Below are 20,045 nucleotides of genomic sequence, written 5' to 3' on the forward strand. Positions count from 1 at the left end.
CCTTAGTTTTTTTTTTTAAGTGAAGAAAAGTCAGAATTAGAAACTACAAGATACCTATCCTTCTAATTCTGATTTTGGCTATTCAAAGATCAAAATCAGTTAAGAACAGACACCAAGATTAAAACAAAATAATGCATTAACTATTAGTATGAAAAAATGGAGGACAGAGCAATGCACTAATTAAACTCGCTCATTTTGTAAGATTATTTGAACCAAAACCGTGAATTACTTGGTATGAACGCCAATCTAGAATGAAAACACCGACAAGTATACCATGAAACAGAATATGAGGACGTATGACTTTTTTATCACAGAAGCACATGCTTGTGCTTTCTTGCTCTTGATCCTGAGAATGTTGAAGCACGAGTACGTACAATTCCGTACCTCAAGGGAAGTGGGATAAAACGCGCACTTCAAAAACTGTTACTCCATTAATGGTAGCGTCGGCACAAGTTGATTGAATAATAATCACCGACAACCGCGTCCTACCTCGGACCACCATATATTCATCCTTCAGGTTATTATATAAGCCGAGAGGTTCGCACTTTCTCCGAGAAACTCAAGTAGCTATAGGATTAAGTGTCAACAAATTAAACTGCATTGCTTTGCTTGTGAAGCAGTTCTCGTTGAGAAGAACTCGTACTAAATGGAAGCCAAAAAATGTTGTGTTTTGCTCTGCCAATTTCTTTTGTTCATTAATGTCGTGCTTTTCGAGGGAATCACTGTTGAAGCCCGTGGTTGGCTTCATGCTCGTGCAACATTTTATGGAATTAATCAAGATCCCAGCACCCTTGGTAAGAAATGAACCATACCATAAGGTCCATATATAACCTCGAAAGCACTCTTTCGTGCATACTCTCGCAAACACACGCTTGTTTCTCTTAGGTTGTTCTGCATGATTTCCTCCCTATATATAACATCCTTGGAGTAAAAATCATCCTTTTGTTTTCCAGGATAATAAATATTGAGCATATAATTAATGTTGCATACAACTATCATGCAAGATTAAGATTGATGCTCGTTTCTCATTTTGTTCTGAACAATGAATTAACGGACCCTTATAATGAGATCGCTCAGGAACAGAGTAGTGACTTGGTTTATACATGTCATTCATTTTTTAGTGTTTGTTTTAACTGATTTTTCACATTAGCCGTCTTTCACATGCAGGTTCCATCCTCTCTTCTTTTTAATGTGTTATACATCGTCAAGTCTGTTTCACATAATCTTTTCTCCATCTCTTGGAGACTAACAAAAGAAAAACAAGAAAACGCACACTAAGTGATGGCCTGAGATATCCAATTTCTGATGATTAAAGTTGGGTTGGATAATGTTTTTGTTAGGTGGAGCTTGCGGGTATGAGAACACATATCAGGCAGGTTTTGGTGTGTACACAACAGCTTTAAGTGGTGCACTCTTCAGAGGTGGCGAGGCATGTGGTGCTTGTTACCAAGTTATGTGCAACTCCAGGCTCGATCGGAGGTGGTGCCTTCCTCGTGCTTCCGTCACCGTCACCACCACCAACTTCTGCCCTCCAAACCACCACGGCGGCTGGTGTGATCCTCCCCGCCACCACTTTGACATGTCCATGCCTGCCTTCCTGCGGATAGCGCGACAAGGCAACGAAGGCATTGTTCCAGTTCTTTATAGAAGGTTCTTACATCGCACCCTTTTTAATTACCAAATAAACTTTGATTGCCACCACAAAATGCGTGAGATCACTCCGTGCAAATCCCATTTGTCATGCAAATATTTTTGACCATAGTGGTTTCGCACTTTTTTGCTTCTTGAATCTTAAAGAGGACTAATCTTAAAATGGTGAAACGTCTTATCAACTAAATATTTCTCTATTATCATTTGTTTGGATAAATCAAACTCTCTAACTTTGTCCACCATGCCACTTGTTTGAGGCATTCTCTTACAAAAACATGTTGTATCTATGATGCATGTTGTCGGAATTAGTATATTACGTACATACATATACCCTTGCATGTTACTAAACAAATTTTTTTATTTAAAATAAAATTTGGAATATTCAGGGTGTCTTGTAGGAGGAGTGGTGGAGTTCGTTTCACATTGAAGGGGCAATCAAATTTCAACATGGTGATGATTTCAAACGTGGGCGGAGGCGGTGACATCAAGAGTGTATGGATCAGGGGATCAGGAACAAGAACATGGGCGGCCATGCACAGGAATTGGGGTGCAAACTGGCAAATCAGCGTAGACGTTCGAGGCCAGACGATTTCTTTCAGAGTCACGTTAGTCAATGGAAGAACGCTGGAGTTCTTCAACGTTGTCCCCTCATCATGGCAATTTGGACAGACTTACGCCGCTCGGAATCAGTTCATTTGACACACACACACACACACATGCTCGTCGGAATTACTTAAAAAGAAGAAGCTAATCACGATTAATGTTTTACTGTCCAAGTGGACCTGTCGTTTTTTAGCACAGCATGTGTCCGGTTGGATTAACCAATCAATATATATATATATATATATTTTATTTTATGCTGGGTAAGGAGAATATTGCCTAAAGGAAGTAGCCTAAAACGGCTCAAAATAAAGATTTTTTTTTTTTTTTTAATGTATACGAGTACTATTGCTCTGGAAAGAGCTTACAAAGAAATTCTGAGTGATTATTTTCCATCTACAAATGGCAGCTTCAAAGTAGTGCTTTCGTGAAACGTATCAAGTTTGGGCCTTACCAGAGGACTCATGGTTGAAGTAGCATGCTGTGCCCACAAGAATTAGCCCATAAACTTTGATATCGAAAGTTCGGGCTCAGATTTGGACGACTTGTAGCGTCACTTCATGGACTCTTCCGAGTTTCGTAAAATCCGATTAAACTTAACCATAAAAAAAAATAAGAAACATATCGATGTTAGTAGCATACGAGCTCGAGCTAATTAAGTCGATCTCGACCTCGAGTTCGAGTTTAAAAATATTAAACTCGTTGGTTCGCGAGCGACTCGTAAGCTCAATTATATATATATTTTATTTTTATTTTAATAGTAAAATTACATATATATCTCTAATATTTTATTATTTATTAAAAAAATTATTATTTTATTCATTTTTAAAAATAAATTATTATTTTTTATTTTTTAAAAATAAAATAAATAATAATTTTTTTTATTTTTTAAGGTCGAGCTCGAGCTTGATATTTTGAGCTCGTCGAGCTCGAGTTTCACAAAATTAACTCGAGCTCGGCTCGATTAGCTAAAGCTCGACTCGAGTTCGGCTCGTTTGCACCTCTATTTGTATATCAATGATGAAGAACTTGGATTTCCATCTTAAAACAAATAAATTGGCAATGAGTGGAGTGGTTATATACGAGTTGGAAATCCTTAGAATATCGACGTGGATATTCTACTAATAGTGTAATCAAGTACCAGTATCATTTTCGAAATGAATTGAACTAATGTTTAAAATACTTGAGAAAAAAATAATTTGGGACTTAGATGTGGAGTTAAGTCTGCCTTATGTCTGTTTTAAGTTTTAGCTAAGAAATTATTTTGCTTTGCTGTTTGGTGCACAAGGTTTAAATTGATCAATAAAATTTTGAATTTTGCTCAGAAGAAAATTCATATTTACTCTTAAAAAAAAGGATTTTGCCCCTTTTATTTTTTTTAAAAGGACTAGAAAAACATAAGAAAACATCAACAAAAAAATTTTCTGTTCTCATTGTTTGAAATTCTAAAGTTTAGAAAAATAGCGCAACGAATTCTTTGTCACAACTCACAAGAAATAAGACCGAAAATGGATCAGATGGTCATCCGTTGCTCTCCTTTCGCCGCATTTCATCAAAACCCCTAAGCTGCCTAAACTCCTAAACCCCTAGCCCCATTCCAAAGTGCAAAAAACAACCATTGCGGGCTCCCAAATTACGCCATGCCCATAAACTTAGACCACTGTTCAATTTCCCTGTCCCATAGACAATTTCCCATTAATCCCACCATGTTTAAAAACGTAATTAAGCACTCAGATTTGTTAAAATCCAGTAATTTTCCTTCCTTCTTCAGAATAAGATCCCATTTTACTGCCATAAAAAATTCATCCAAGAGTAATAATTTATTTTCCAGAATTAGTCCTCTCAGACAATCCTCCGCTGTAGTTCCTGTCCTCGATCAATGGGTTGAAGAGGGCAGAAAGATCCAAAAGATCGAGCTTCAGAGGATTGTTCATGATCTCCGAAGCCGCAGGCGTTATTCTCAGGCCCTTCAGGTATAACCATGGAATTTTTTTACCGCTTTCTTAGCTTACTTTTTTTTTTTTAAACTTGGATCATAGAAAATTTTTTAGGTTAATTTTAGGACAAAATAGAAATGTGGGATTTTTAATTTAGGCCATTCTGTTTCTGTTCTCAAGAGGGTTGTGCTATTGGTGCTCTATAAGAAGCATTTGGAATTCTAGCTGCTGCTAATTTTGTTAAAGTTTATGAAGTAAATTTCAGTTAAATTGTCTTTTTATTTTTTTGAACTGTAAGGTGCAAAGAAATGGTACGAAATGAAGTACCTTTCATGAAATTAGGATTAACTATTTTGTGACTGAAAAAGGTGCTTGTTGGTTTCCTTAATGAATACTACATAGATAAGTTGAAAATGTAAACGTATGACCATTTGCACAAGTTGGTAGAAGTACAAAACCATTACGGTGTAGTTGGTAGAAGTACAAAACCATCACTGTGTAGTTATATAAGATATGGCAGAAGAATCATGTCATACAAGCAACTAAGCTGTATAGAACTCAATTTGTAGTTTAATGTCCTAGTTCGATTTTGCACGATGTTTTGGGTGAAAATAACTCAAATATTTGGGGGCTTAAAGATAACTTTTTTTTTTTTGGTGTCTGAACGCTTGAAAGGAGTGATGGCCTCAAATAACTGTGTGTATGATATCTGTAATGACGGGGTCTTTCCATTTTAAACCAGTTTTTTGCCAATTGTTGGCATTTTAAATCAGTTAATGTTAGTTTTTGTATAAACAATGAGAAAAGTTGGCCATTCACTTCTCCTACAAGTGAATAAAGGTTACAGATGAGGAACAGCTGAACATAGTGGTGTATGCTGCCTGAATTACATATCTTTGTCTTTTCAAGATGTTTTGTCTAGGTATAGTAATTTTCTCGTGTTTGTAAAGGTTTTTGGTGGTTGATGCTCGTTTTGGCAGGTTTCTGAATGGATGAGTCATGAAAGTCGCTGGACATTTTCTCCTAGTGATTGTGCCGTGCATGTGGATCTGGTTGGCGTGGTCCAGGGATGGGATGCTGCAGAGCATTACTTTCACAGCTTGAAAGACCAAGAAAAGAATGATAAAACATATGGCGCTCTTTTAAACTGTTATGTTCGTGAAGGACTCCTAGAGAAGTCTCTTTTACATGTGCAAAAGATGGAGGAGATTGGTTATGCTTCGTCAACTCTTGTTTACAACAATCTCATGTGCCTTTACAAGCTAACTGGGCAGCTAGATAAAGTCCCTGAACTGTTGGCAGAGATGAAGAAGAATGGTGTGTCTCCTAATAACTTTAGCTATAGAATCTGCATAAACTGTTATGGAGAGAAGTCTGATCTTACTAGCTTGGAGGAGCTTTTGGAAGAGATGGAGAACCAACCTGACATCTCCGTGGACTGGACCACCTATTCCATTGTCGCCAGCTACTACATTAGAGATAACCAGAAGGAGAAAGCAATTGTCTTTTTAAAGAAATTGGAAGATACATTACTCAAAAATGCTGTGGGGTACAATCACTTGATTTCACTCCATGGGCAACTAGGGAATTTGGATGAGGTAATGAGACACTGGGGTGTTCAAAAATTTGTCTGTAGAAAACAAATCAACCGAGACTACATCACGATGCTCGGCGCTTTAGTGAAGCTTGGTGAACTTGAAAAGGCCAAAGAGCTGCTGCAGGAGTGGGAGTCTTCTTGCCACACGTATGATTTCAGAGTGCCCAACATTTTACTAATTGGGTACTGTCAGAAAGATCTAACCGAGAAGGCTGAGGACATGCTTCGCAAGATTGTGAAGAAAGGGAAAGTGCCAACTCCAAACAGCTGGGGGATTATTGCAGGAGGATATATGAATAAAGGTAACATGGAGAAGGCCTTTGAGTGCATGAAGGAAGCTCTGGCGGTACAAGAGCAAAACCCGAAATGGGATCCAAAACCTAGATTAGTTTTCAACATATTGAATTGGCTTGGCAATAGAGGAGAGCTTGAAGAGGTACAGGCTTTAATTAGGTCGTTAAGGACAGTTGTTCCAGCAAATAGAAACCTGTATCATGCATTAATTAAAGCAAATATTAGAGACAGGAAAGATGTTGATTGGGTTTTAGAGAGCATGAAAGCGGATGGTGTCGAGGAAGATGCAAAAGTTGAAAAGATACTTGCCATGAGATGAAGGAAGCTGGGAACTTCACATGATTCTAAGAAATTTTCGCAGTTTTGGAACATGCATTTTGCTTTACTTTCGCAGCTCTTGGAGAAGCTCGTAACTTTTTGAGATGCAGCACCTTGTAAATCAGCTGCTGAAGGATACAAGTCTGGTGTGGCTTTTCATAGGCAGGCTTACCAGGTTTGAAATAGACATGTACAGCCAAGGGAGGTGTGCAGCATGCAGTGGATTTCGGGCCTCAATAATTGTGGAATGCAATGTAGACAATAAACAGCAAATGTGTAGAATTAGTGCAACAAATGTATACACTTGAACAATAAATGTAAATCAGCAAAAACTGTTAGTACTTGTTTTTTAATCAATTACAGCTATTGAATTGAAATGAAGTTGTACCCAAACCATGAAATACTTGTAGAGGCTTCCCATCCCACCGCAATTCAGCAAGGGAATTAGGTATAATGACCTAGGATTTGGTTGCTGTAATATACTAAATTGATCCTGATTTTAACCTTAAAATTCTGCAATTTTAAAAGGGGCATGCAAGAAATATTTATTGAGATGCTTTGGCATATTGCGTGGCAGTAATATATCATTTGAAAAAATTGCCAAACAGAACCCCCAAAAAAAAAAAAAGACCTATAATGATAATAATAATAATAAGGAAAAAGAGAAAAAGAAAAGAAAAATGAATAAGCAGAGAGCTATATAAGTGACGCTCCGCCAAATTCCAGAAAGCACCCGATAGTCTCCGTTCTTTGGCGGTTGTAGACCCGAACTGAGAAGATGGGGAAAGACCGAAGCAAAGCTCCGGAAGACGAAAACGGAGCACCGGTTAACAAAGGCCGCGACTATACGTCCGAATCCGGACCGGAGTCTAGGTCCGAGTCCGATGAAGGGTCCAAAAAGTCCGAAAGAAGCAGACATAGCAAGAGAGACCGAAGCAACAGGAAGAGAAGCCGAAGCTCAAGTAGAAAAGCGGGAGATGATGAAGACGATAGCTACACGTCACCATCTGAGTCGGAGTCTGACTCGGATTCGTATTCTGATACGGAGTCGGGAAGCTCCGAGGACTATTCGGAGTCGGAGGACGAGAGGAGGCGAAGGAAAAGGAGAGAGAGGAAGAAGAGGGAGGAGAAGGAGCGGAGGCGGAGGAAGGAGAAGGAGAAGAAGAGGAGAAGAAAAGAGAGGGAAGAGAAAGAAGAGAAAAGAAGAAGAAAGAAGAAAGAGGAGAAGAAGAAGAAGAAGAAGAAGAGCGATAAAGGCAAAACAGGAGCCGTCACAAATTTATGGGGCAAATATGGGATTATCAGAGAAACTGATATGTGGTAGGCTCATTCAACTTCCATTTCTCTATTTTGTGTTATTATTGCTGAAGAATTAGGGTTAGCATTTATCGCGTAAATGTTGGAGCTTAATGCTTGCAGTAAAATTCGTTCTTTTATTGGTTTTTGAGTAGCTTGACTTACAATGGCAGAGAGCTTTTTATTTTGCTATTTAATTGTGGATTCATATATGTTCTTGAGCTTGACTAGCATTTTATTAGAATGATGGAGCACTGCTTGGTATAATAGTTTAGAGAATGGCATTTTGGCTAGGGAACGACTGTGGCATATTAGGTTGTTTGGATTCTGAAGATACCATGTATGCATCACTGCTGTAGTCTGAACAGTCTCCGATATGCTAGGTGGTTGATCAATCTTGATTCTTGATTGAGACATTACCTGGTGACTTGCTTGTGTTGCTGGATAATGATGACCTCTCTTAGGGGAATATGCTTTTAGTCATTCTCAGAGAACAATTGTGTTCATTTTCCTTCCACTTTGTGCCTGTTAACACAGGTGTTGCTTGCTAATTTATCAGTTATTTGGATGCCTTTTTCTTGCAGGAATAAGCGACCCGAGTTCACTGCATGGTTAGCAGAAGTGAAGAAGGTTTTCCTTTTATCTTGATTTTATTTTGAATAAAAAATGTGCCTTATGTACATGGTTGAGTTGTGATTTAGGACATTCAACTATAGTTAAACAATTTTCAATTGTCAGTTCCGAGTGATTATGCTGATATTCCTTTGGTTTTATAGGTGAATCTGGAAAGTCTTCCAAATTGGGAGGAGAAGCAAATGTTTAAAGAGTGAGTGCCCAATATGTTCTCAAACAGTTAATGTATACAAGTTTGTTCACTATATGCATCATAGGGTATAGCTGTATTCTTATGTAAATTGTTTATCTTTTCATCTATTTTCCTACCAAGCAAGTTACCAATGTAATCTTCGTGAAGATTCTAACAAATTGTGTCTGCAGATTCATGGAAGATCACAATACTGCTACATTCCCTTCTAAAAAGTAAGGGTCTACAGCATTCTCAATTATCTTTTTTCGTTTCTAGTGATATAGGGTTACATTGTGCTTTTTGAGATATGGGTCAGGGATTAGATTGCTTTAGATGTGCTTGTTCTAGGGTGCATTGATGGATTTTGATACTTCTTAGTACAGGACATTCTCTAGTTAGATAACCATGAAACTTTGGTTGCAGGCAAAGTAGAGTTTCCTTTGACAGCTTTTCCCTTACAAGCCAAAGTTGGATACCAATGAACTTGAATTTCTAATTCATAAATAGATTGATAAATAATTATTGAGGGCAATGCTTGAGCAATTTAGTTTCGAGACTATTGATCTGTGTCTTAGAAGGTGACAGCTTAGATAAAAATGTACAGGTAGCCCAGTGCATAGAATTGTTGAGAACTGGAGTTTACTTGTGCAATTTCCCTGTTTGAGTTCCTCGACTAGACACATTATTTTTGCTCGTTTAACTTTTTTATGTTAGTTTGTCACTTATTTTCGATTTATACAAAAAGGGAAGAAGTTTAGTCTTTACGGTCCCTACCCATATCTTGATTCGCAATGCACTGTTGTACATTTCTAATATGTTTGTGTGCAAATGAAAACTTTGTTCTGCAGTTGCAGGCCTGATTTCACTTATAAATGGGCTGCTGCTTTCATTTCCTTCTGAACATTTTTCCTTTTTATTTCTGTACTACCTTAAAAGTTTAATGTTTGATAATTTAGCAGCCATTAAGTATGTGATCTCTCTGTTGATAACTTTTTCTTTTAACATTACTTATTGATGCAGGTATTACAATCTCGATGCTTATCACAGACGCCAGATGGAAAAGGAAATAAAGAGAGGTTTAAAGAGAGGTTCCAAGAAAGTCCGGGTGACAGAACGTACTGTATTTAATGATGAAGAACAGCGCAGGTATAGTTTCTATTGATGAGTTTGTTCTGACTGTTAATTGGTATTCCTGTAGTCATCAATTTAGTTAGAATTTTGGTTGTCAAATTTCTGCAATTTGATGATTAGATTCATTAGGTGCAATCAATTAAATAATGAGATTCACTAAGCGTGATCAGCAGAGTTTGTTTCCAACTGGACCACCTCTTCAGGTCTAATGTAAAGTATTTTACAAGCGTATCATAAATTACAGGTTAGAAATGCTGCAAGAACGTGAAAGACAGAAGGAAGAACAGGTTGAAGCGTTGAAGCGCTCGATGCAAAGTGGAATGGTATGTTCGTTTGATAAATCAAGAATATCGTCCTGCTATTATATTTCAATTGTGTGCGGTATGTTGATATTCTTCTGTCAATTTTGGGCACTTTGTTAACATTCTTTCATGCTGATGCCTAGGCACAAGCGATGAAAGAGCAGGCTCAACTCAAGGAAGAGATGGCATACCAATACAAGATTGGCAACTTTGAGGTGAAGATAATTATGTTTATATGCGACTGTCAATTGACTAGAAAGTTGACTCTTTTTCCGCTTTGGCATTAATAACTCCGCTTATCTACTCTTGTAATTTAGGCTGCAGCTGCGATCCAAAGAAGGCTTGACCCAGATGTTGCAATGTAATTAGGCCTTTGAAAGTTTGTCAATTGACTTAAATTTGCCAGTTGCGAAGTTTACGTGACGGAATTTGGGATGCTGAGAGCTTTCAGAAAGTCCCCGTATCTATCTTCTTGGCAGAGCGGGAGATGGAGAAATGCTAATGATCTGAACTTTTCCCAAGTGCAACCTGATATGCGGATCCATCCTGTAGAATTATAAAAGTGAGAGAGAGAGCCACAGCAAATTTATTTTATCTGTCATCTGTGATCAGAGGAAGAGCAAGAAGGGTGATGTACTATTACTCTATTCTGTCTTCTGCGAAGGCACGCACTTACTGCTGTGACAGCAGATTGTGGCAATAATTTGATGTTCAGAATAGTTAGGACTGATGACGACACACCTCCCTCTGTGTCCAGATTGGTTGAGAAGCAATTTTATTGCGTTAGTTATCGCGCTAGTCACGCAACATTATTATTATTATTATTATTGTTATAAGCTTACAATTTTGGTAGGACTGAAGAATTGAAGAACGGACGAAGGCAAAATAAGTCCACCCAAAGTCGAAAGTCGCATCTCCCCATGTTTTATCACCATTTGCCCGCAAAACTCCGGAGGCCTGTTTCATTGATTGAGCTGAAAATTGCAAATAGAAGATGTGATAACACGCTTCGGGTCGATACGCACCTTTTAAATAAAGGATACTTCTTTTGCTTTTAAATACTGTAGTACGTGTTAACTGAAATTTTGGGGGAGAAGCAAAGTCCTGAGGTACAATTCCTTGTCGTCAAAAATCGGAGGGAAGCCAGCCCAATCACCTTTTGACAGAGGAGAAAGATCCATCATTCATGTACCGAACATCCGATTCCATCTCATAATCACCACGGTCCAGTCCAACCAGGCATGTATCTTGGTGGGGCGGGCACCTCCCAATCACAGCCAGCGTACCTGCGATTGCGAAAGCCTTTCGCCCGGATTTTTGGTGCTCCATTGTACTGACGAGATATCCAGACCTTAAAGAATCAATTCATTTAATGTTAGACGTCGAAGAAGAGTAAAATTATACTCCACAAAGCAATAGAAATACAAGGCGAATATAGCAGAGCCCATAGAATGAATGACAGAAAAGTCGTGCGGCCTCCTCTTTCTCCATTTCCAAAACCCCCTTTCTTCCTTCGCCCACAATTTAGGAGCCAGGCAGCCTAGTGAAATGGTAATCCGGAAAGAGAGAAATTAGTCAACTCCCTTAAATTCTCCTGTTTACAAACTGCTCAATTACCAATTTATGGTTAAAAACATCTTGCGGCTGCCTTTTTGGCAAATCAAGTCGGGCTTCGTGAGTCCCTCTGCTGCCGAAAATTCAGAGCCGAAACGCCAAAAGCTGTCAAATGAATCAACAACAGAGCCCGCAATTGATATGATCAGCGATTTGCCAGAATTGGTACTGTTTCACATCCTATCTTTCCTTCCCACAAATGACGCTGTTGCAACCAGCATTTTATCAACAAAATGGCGGTTTCTGTGGACTAAGATGACTATTTTCAATTTTGATGACGGGTTATTTCCAGCGGGTGGTTCTGGCCCTTCTGGGCGTCGGAATCGTCGACTTGATGCTGGAAAAAGAGAAATTTTTGTCAATTTTGTTGACAGGGTTTTCCTAGTTACTGCGGCTACATTCATGAAGAAACTCAGTCTCAAGTGCGGTAAACGTTGTGGTCAAAATCATATTAACAATTGGATCAGGACTGCAATTGGCCGCGGCGTTGAAGAGCTTGATTTGACCACTTATGGCCATGGTCTAGATTATCGGCTGCCTGGCAGTAGTCTTTTCATTTGCAAGACTCTAGTGGCTCTCAACCTCTCTGGTGATGTCATGATCAATGAAACTAGCTCCGGTAGTTTTCCAAACCTCAAAATTCTTTACCTCACTTCCGTTAAGTATCAAAGTGATGATTCTGTCCGTAAGTTCATATCTAGCTGTTTGGTGCTTGAACAGTTGACTGTTGTAAGAGACAGAGAGGATAATGTGGTCACTTTTACTATATCTGCACCCACACTGAAGCATCTTACCATAGACTTTCGATCCTGTTCTGATGATTCTGACCGCGCACTCAAGATAAATGCCCCTGCTCTTCAGTGTCTCAATTTGTTTGATGATCTATCTATAAACTTCATGGTAGAAGACTTAACCTCCTTAGTTGAAGCAAAGGTCGATGTTTTCAATAAGAAAATGCTGATGTACAATGAGGGTTACAGGGATTCTGTGGTTGGATTTCTCATGTCACTGCATAATGCAAAAATTCTTTGCCTGCGGTATCATTCAGTTGAGGTCAGTTGCTCCTATGCTGATCCAATATGGAGTAGCAAATGAATCGGTTGACCCTTGATAGTAGAAGTCCATGCATTGACTATCCCCCTCTGTTGTTTTTAGTTGATGGCCAAGTTACTTTATGAAAAAAAAAGTGATTTTTACTTTTTCGTCTCCAGGTTCTTAGTTATTACTGGATATCTACAAGGTTTCAGAATTTAATACGATTGGTTTTGCAAAGTCGTTACTGCGACTGGATTGCACTAGAAGATTTGCTTCAACAAGCGGAAAATTTGGTATGTGCCTTGGTAATACTACTTTGCAGAAGATTTGTTTCGAACTAATTCTCACCCTTTAGTGGAAAGTGGGGAAGGGTGTGTATAAATTGTACTTAAATATCTGTCTTTGTGAAAACCAGGAGACTTTTCATGTGAACGCTCGTTTCATCCACTGGAGGGAACCTGAACAGGTGCCTAAATGTGTGTCATCAACCCTCACAAGAATTTTTCTTGGCAGCTTTGGATGTGTGAAATATGAAAGGACAATGGTGAAATATTTCTTAAACAATGCCAAAGTCTTGAAATCAATGGAGATACTTACTTATAATGTGGATGAGTTGAAGAAAGAAAATACACTTCAGAAGATACTGAGGTTCCAGAGAGCATCTCAGGCATGTCAAATTAAATTGTCTTGAGAATTGGATGACATGGATGGAGAAAGTCATTTTGGGAATGTTCATCGAGTAAGATGTCCATGACAACTTGGCTATTTTCTGTGAGATGCTTCAAATTTCACTCTTTTATGATGTACTGAAGTTAAAATCTAACTTTTTAATTGCTTGGCAGTCAATAATTTTGTCTGCCGGATGGCAGGTGATGTTGCTAAGTTCTGAGTGTTGTTTTCTTGAGCAGTGCCAGAGTCTTGGGATCTCAATGGAGATGCGTAGTCGTGATGCTAGTGATTTAGAGAAATACTACAGGACAGTTCAAAAGATACTGAGGTTTCCGGGAACATCTCAGGCATGTGAATTTCAATTTTCTTGAGATTTTGCCAATTGGGATAGAATGCAAGGAGAGATTTATTATGCCATGGATGAGCAAAATCTCTATGACAACCTAGTTGTTTCTGTGGGGTGCTTCAAATTCTACTCTTCAAGTGTTAACTTATCTGGAAATACTATGGATGGACTATTTTGTTATTCTTCATTTCTATTGCTCGATGGCAAGTGATTTTGCTAAGACTTTTTTTTTTTTTAACGGATTTTGCTAAGTCCTGTTGTTTGCATGCTGTTGTTTATTACTAATACAATCTTATAATATCCAAAATGCATATGATATGCCCATAAAGTTATGGATAATGGTCAACACTGGAAATGTGGAACTAGATGCGTGTCCCTGGCCTGGCATAGTTCTTGGTTTAAACCTTGAATTTGTTAGACTACCTAGTTCCGTACTTGGTTCCAATTGCAGGGAAGCTCGGATGGTAGTAATTTTTTTTCGTTTTTGGTAAAAGAGGGAAATTAATATGCTGTTACTTTAGTCTTACATCTGTTATAAAGGAAAGCAACTTTGACCACATTCTGTGCGGGGGACAATGCAAGATAGGAGATTCTATGGACATTGAAGGATTTGCCTCGAATGAACGAAAATATTGAGATCCCAATTTACAAGGGGATCTGATAAAGAAGAAAGATTGATAATCGACATAGAGCGAGTTCACGATCACTTGATTGATTTCTCTCTAGCTAAACTAGGTTTTGGAACCCTTTTAGACTTAACGGTGCGTTTGATAAAATTAAAGTATGAAAACTAAAATTTCTAACCAACAATGCAAGATAGGAGATTCTATGGACATTGAAGCATTTGCCTCAAATGAACAAAAATATTGAGATCCCAATTTACAAGGGGATGTGATGAAGAAGAGAGCTTGATAATCGATATAGAGAGAATTCATGGTCACTTGATTGATTTCTAACTAGTTAAACTAGGTTTTGGGACTTTTTTAGATTTAGGGTGCATTTGATAAAATTAAAGTATGAAAACTGAAATTTGAAATATGAAATCTGAAGCCGTTAAGTTACTGAATTATTAAGTATTAAATCTGATATATTTGAGTGTATATCATATTAAATAATAAGTGACGAACTTACTATTTATTTTTTTGGAATAAGTTTTACCTAAAAAATTCAGTACCACTTAATTAATTCAAATGTTGTATTTTTTGTTATTAAACGTGTATGAACATGTTAAGATATGAATCCATTAAATTGAATTATCAAACAGGCCTTAGTTTGGATGGAAGGGTTTGAAAACAAAAGAAGAGAAAGGAATGGAAAAGTTAAGAATTCCCCTGTTTGGGAGTGTTAAAGTGGAAGGAAAAGTAAAGAAACGGAAAACGTGGAGGGACGAACTGTTAAAGAAGAGATTCTGCCGAAACATGGAGAGAAATGGAAGGAAACATGAGGCTAAGCTTCTAAACTTTTTGAAAATGTCAAACCTGTCCAAAAAATATGAACGAACAAAATACTAATATCCAATGAGCAAGTTATATATATATATATATATATATATATACTATGTATAAATTTTTTACACCATCAGATTTAAATCGTGCTATATAACATAACATGAAATTAAATTTGAAATTTAAATCATATGCATTTAGTATACATCCATAACTACTAACGTAAAAAGATCACTATACTTTCGACCGTCAGTGCATAAAAAGTTAATTCATATTCAATTCATCTAAAATCATTCCATTTTTTTTTTAAACTCCCAAACAATTTGACACAAGCCAAGATTAGGTACATCAGCACAAAGGTATAAAAGAATTTTAATCTTTTTGACAAAACAGCATATTTTGTTGGTAGAAAATAAAGAATATGACGGCCAAGTTGCTTATCGTATCAAACCCATGGTAAACTTCCCCTTGTTGGAGACCTTCTGACGTCTTGGGCCTGATTCTTCCGTAAGAACCGAATCCGAATTGCCTGATTTAGATGTTTCCAAGTTGTGCTGCAACTGCAATAATACCAAATGTTCGAAACTATTATTGGAAGGAACTCAGTAGGAGTCTACCATTATAGTCCTACTGCACTTGGTGTCTTCTTTAAAAGATGACAATCCAGCTTTTGCAATTTTTATCTTCAACATCTGTCAGTCTTGAAATTAAAGTTCCAAGAATAATACACAGTGATAACTGATAAATTCCAGTTCCTACTTGTTTTCTAGCATCTCTGTCCATATACAAGAGTGTTGGAAGTTTGAAGCCTCCTCCTATTGGACCAAATTTTTTTCCCTCATTTTTAACCTTCCATGTAACCGAAAACCCAATTTCTGAGACTCAAGAGCCCAGTGAGCTAATCTCGCTGCAGAAAGTTTTAATACGTCGTGAGATCTGCAATTTCCCTGACTTGTAGAACCAGCTAACCGAAAATGCTGTACCAACACCTTCTCTGCAAATTGCAACAAGAAGATGGAACATGCACAATGGTCATCAATAGGAAATACGACTGTGCAGGATAGTTGAAACTGATACAAACCAAGAGGCAGCACAATAGAAACCCCCATTTTTTATATGGACAGATATAAGGTGCAGCTCATGAAGATCTCAAGAAAATGCGATTTCACACATCTCAGATCCTCTGGAGAGTTTAGATATCTTCTGCAGTATACAAAATTTTGCTTCAAAGTCAGTTTCTTTTGTTCCCACATGACATGAGCAGTATGATGCAATTCTAATGCTTCTAGGACTCTACCACTCTTTAGAAGGTACTCTAGCATAGCAAGCTCATCATCTGTCCCCAAGAAACTATCAATTGAAATTGCTATGAGGGATGACAGCAAACATCTTGGAACAACCTTCGGGTCAACATTTCCATGAAGTGTCAACAAGCTCAATATAGGACTCAGAATCCTATTGGCATACCCCAACAACCAGAAAACACACAACAGTGAAAGAGAGAACTAATTCAATACCAGTAGAAAGCATAAGAATATTTTACATCAAACTTGTAATCTTGCTTTCAAAATTCCAAGAATAAATTGTTATCTTAAAAGATCACTTGTTACGTGTATATGTTTATCTGTAATGTAAATATTGTCAATCTGTTCATTCCTATTTTCCATTATGTGTACGGATGATCAACCAATTGCATGAAGTCTAGGTTGTGAAGGAGGCACCAAACTGACCTTTACAAATTTCAGAACCTCTAAGTGATTTGAACTCACAAGGAAATATGGCAGCAGATGATGCCATAAAGAACAGCAAGTGCCGAGACTTAACTGACTTTGTTGCTGAAAGTTGTTCTTCCAGACTAGACGCCAGTAATGACAATTCTTGGATGAGATAAAGGTGAACTACTGTTGTAATATGTATTTAAATTTAGACTGCTTTAATCAAGTACAGGAAATGGCCAACTTACCGATGATGTATGACCTGATAAAGAGAGAAATTTCACATTGCAGAACGCTTCAAAACTCTTAACCACTACCTTAGGATAACGGAATACATTGTTCCAACGTCTCAAACCAACAGAGACACCAAGATCAATTTTTGCTTCAACCAAGGATCCAATGTCTGTTACCAAGAGACACTCAGACACATGATCCTTTACATCCTGGTACTCAAAGTGTAGGGGCATCAATATCAAGCACTCTCTCAGGAGCAATCGCGTAATTATGATCAAGATAATATATTTTCAGACGTTTTAGTTTAGGTGCCGTTATACCAAACGTTGTCACCTTATCCGTCTCATCCCTCATGACTAACAAATTTTCAAGCACCAAACAGCTAGAAATTAGTTTCCTAACAGATACGTCATTTAGACTTCTAACACGATCAAGATGTAGAGTTTTTAGACTAGGAAAACAAACCAAGGAGCACATAGGAACATTTATCATGATACTGCTGGACAACTTATAGAGACACAAGTGTTTTGCAATTAAAAACACACCGTGGCATATCAATTCTTGGACCGAGGGTAGAGCCCAGATAAATTTGTTAAACATTGCGGGCATTTGCCATCAGAACCCATGATTCAACATTAGATGATCTAGTGTTTGACCCACATTGTAGACTGAACTTATGAATGCATCTTGAATTATTCTGCAGCAAAACCCTGTAAACAAATTCATCTGTTTTTGGGTACCTTCACTTTCGCTCATGCAACTCAAAGGGCATTAGTCCAAAGCAATTCCCATCTTCTTGATGAACACCAGTTGCTCAATTCCCATCTTCATGATGAATACCAGTTGCTCACAATGATGATAATCCTAGTTGTAAGGATTTGCTCAAAATTATTATGATTACATGCATTTTTGGTTTTCCTACAAAGTTGTAATAATGCAAGTGTAGAATAGTTATACGGTCATCGTAATGATTTAATTTATGCGATTGCTAACCAGCATGGTCAAGGAATAGCAAATTAGAATGCCTTTCTTTTCCCCTCACTTTAGAAGCTTCTTTGTAAGTTTTATTAGTTTAAATGTCACAAGGGAAATTGGGAGAAAAAGATTAGATACAAAAGTGATTTTTTTATATTGAAGAAGTGATACTAAAATTTGTATCAAGAATAAAGGCCTTTCTATTTTAGAAATAAAGTTCAAAAGATCTTTTACTTCTATGTTCTTGGTTCAAAATCACCTTGGCGTACCCGTTTATAGATCTAGTACCAAGTTGGAACCTAGAAAAGGAGCTTATTGCCACAATAATCTTTTTTTAAAAAAAAAATATTTTCAAACTAATATAGTTCCAAAATTTATTTCCTAGTTAATTTATTCGTTGCCATGTGGATTTCAAATATGGAAATCTAATCATGCTTAAGCTTTTTCTCTTATCTTCTTTCTTTTTTTTGGGAGATACAATCCCTATTAAAAATGTTAATAACTACTCTTGCTAATTCACATTAGATGAATCCGCAATTATTTTTACTAGTTCAAATCTTAGTAATTGTCTACAATCTGCAAAGTAAATAAAAACTCTTCTCTATTTATTATAGATTGTCCACTTCGTGAAAATTCTTAATATATTTGAAAATTTCTTAAATAGTCATAATAACTAAAAAAATTCTTGCCATATAGATAAACTGAAATCTTTGGAGATCTATTTTACTAATTCATGATGTTTGATAACTCTTCCAAATGTCAACTATTAACTTATCTTGGTGTTAAATCTGGTACTAATTATGACTTAGATTCTCTATAATAGGTCAAACAATGACAAGAAAAATTTTCTTGTCATTTTTCTTTTCCTTTAAAATGGAATTTTGTAGTTCACATTAAATTATGGTCATTATCTTGAAATACTTACTACTGTGTCACCCAAACTTCTTGAAGTGTATAAAGTCAATAGTTCATCATCTTTTTGACAAAAAAAAAATAAATTGTTCATCATTTATGTTATTGCATATAACAACAAATAAAGAAAGAAACTTGTGATATAACAATCAAGAATATTGTTAGGAAGGAACAGTGGCAGCCAAAAAACAAAAGCAAATTGTTAGAAGATAGGATATATGTGCAACATGATTTTGCTATTTGGTTTCATAAGAGTACACAATAGTGGATATGGTATTATTGTTTTCATGAAAGGGTAAATTTTTCTACAAAATTATTGCAATTCAAGCGATAATTGATAATTTTAAAGCATTAATTAATATGGATTTATTTTCCTTTCTTGGTTTGGCTATAGCGTTCCTATAAAGCATCAAATAGAAAAAAACATATAACATATAATTATAAGTGATTCTTTTCTTTTGATGGGGAGCCCACATGGCAATAAATGGATTAACAAGGGAATAAAAAGTGGAAGAGTATTATTTTGGAATTATTTTCTAAGAAGTAGATTACTTTGGCCAAAAACTCCTTAGAAAAGCCCAAAACATAGTAACTACCTATTACATGTAACTATTTTACTAATGCTCAACTTTTACACATTCTAAAGTAAGCCACTCAACAAAAAAAGTTAGAAGCATTTTAAAATATGGAAGATTTTTGTAAGTAAAAGATTTGCAAAATCCAAGCCAACAAATTCCTTGGATTTGTTTTGTTAACAAGAAGAATGGTCGTTACGGTAGACAATTTTTATTATGACATTACCCAAAAGAAAAATAAGATAATCATTTTTGAAGATTGACATAAGGCACTAATCCAGCCACATAAATTTTCCTTTCTCCTCAGTTTTTCACTGGACGTGTAAATTTTGTTGAAAGTACCATAACTTCAACCAAAAACTCCCATGATCCTTAAATAACTACCTTTTGTGTAGCTAAAACTCACCTGCCTGCATGCTAATGAACGATTCGTCAATCAATCGTTCACAAACAGTAGTACTACATTAAAGATAAAACACCAAAGAAGGGAGTTAGGTGGGGAATATTAATGAAGATACACGTCAAGCATGTCAAATTAAAAATGTTCTTGAGAATTGGATGACATGGATGGAGAAAGTGATTTTGGCAATGTTCA

The 20,045-nt window shown here is 36.8% G+C and overlaps 4 protein-coding genes across 8 annotated transcripts; all 4 read left to right on the forward strand.

Moving 5' to 3' along the window:
* The first annotated feature begins 646 nt into the window (after positions 1–646).
* On the forward strand, positions 647–2,349 carry LOC113769841 (expansin-A12). Its single transcript, XM_027314141.1, has 3 exons — positions 647–794; positions 1,341–1,650; positions 2,037–2,349. Exons 1-3 carry the CDS (start codon positions 647–649, stop codon positions 2,347–2,349), a joined length of 771 nt encoding a protein of 256 aa, XP_027169942.1.
* A 1,504-nt stretch (positions 2,350–3,853) lies between these two features.
* Positions 3,854–6,789, forward strand: LOC113772027 (pentatricopeptide repeat-containing protein At4g21705, mitochondrial-like). The gene is made up of 2 exons (XM_027316564.1): positions 3,854–4,223; positions 5,168–6,789. Exons 1-2 carry the CDS (start codon positions 3,891–3,893, stop codon positions 6,395–6,397), a joined length of 1,563 nt encoding a protein of 520 aa, XP_027172365.1. The 5' UTR covers positions 3,854–3,890; the 3' UTR covers positions 6,398–6,789.
* A 336-nt stretch (positions 6,790–7,125) lies between these two features.
* Positions 7,126–10,748, forward strand: LOC113770608 (vicilin-like seed storage protein At2g18540). Its single transcript, XM_027315122.1, has 8 exons — positions 7,126–7,716; positions 8,277–8,322; positions 8,469–8,518; positions 8,689–8,730; positions 9,518–9,643; positions 9,873–9,951; positions 10,074–10,145; positions 10,248–10,748. The coding sequence occupies exons 1-8, from the start codon at positions 7,175–7,177 to the stop codon at positions 10,293–10,295; spliced, it is 1,005 nt and encodes a 334-aa protein (XP_027170923.1). The 5' UTR covers positions 7,126–7,174; the 3' UTR covers positions 10,296–10,748.
* A 594-nt stretch (positions 10,749–11,342) lies between these two features.
* LOC113770931 (F-box/LRR-repeat protein At3g59190-like) lies at positions 11,343–13,814 on the forward strand. Of its 5 annotated transcripts, none has more exons than XR_003468438.1 (4): positions 11,343–12,597; positions 12,756–12,872; positions 12,995–13,382; positions 13,488–13,814. XR_003468438.1 is itself a non-coding variant. In XM_027315558.1 (4 exons), exons 1-3 carry the CDS (start codon positions 11,554–11,556, stop codon positions 13,268–13,270), a joined length of 1,437 nt encoding a protein of 478 aa, XP_027171359.1. In that variant the 5' UTR covers positions 11,343–11,553; the 3' UTR covers positions 13,271–13,318; positions 13,422–13,814. The 5 variants fall into 5 exon arrangements, 4 of the variants coding, with proteins under 4 accessions (XP_027171359.1, XP_027171360.1, XP_027171361.1 ...); XM_027315558.1 differs by having other exon boundaries at positions 12,995–13,318; positions 13,422–13,814; XM_027315559.1 differs by having other exon boundaries at positions 12,995–13,318; positions 13,449–13,814.
* Positions 13,815–20,045: the final 6,231 nt, after the last annotated feature.

The sequence above is a fragment of the Coffea eugenioides genome, chromosome 5 (assembly GCF_003713205.1).
Source record: "Coffea eugenioides isolate CCC68of chromosome 5, Ceug_1.0, whole genome shotgun sequence".
In the NCBI taxonomy this organism is placed as follows: domain Eukaryota; kingdom Viridiplantae; phylum Streptophyta; class Magnoliopsida; order Gentianales; family Rubiaceae; genus Coffea; species Coffea eugenioides.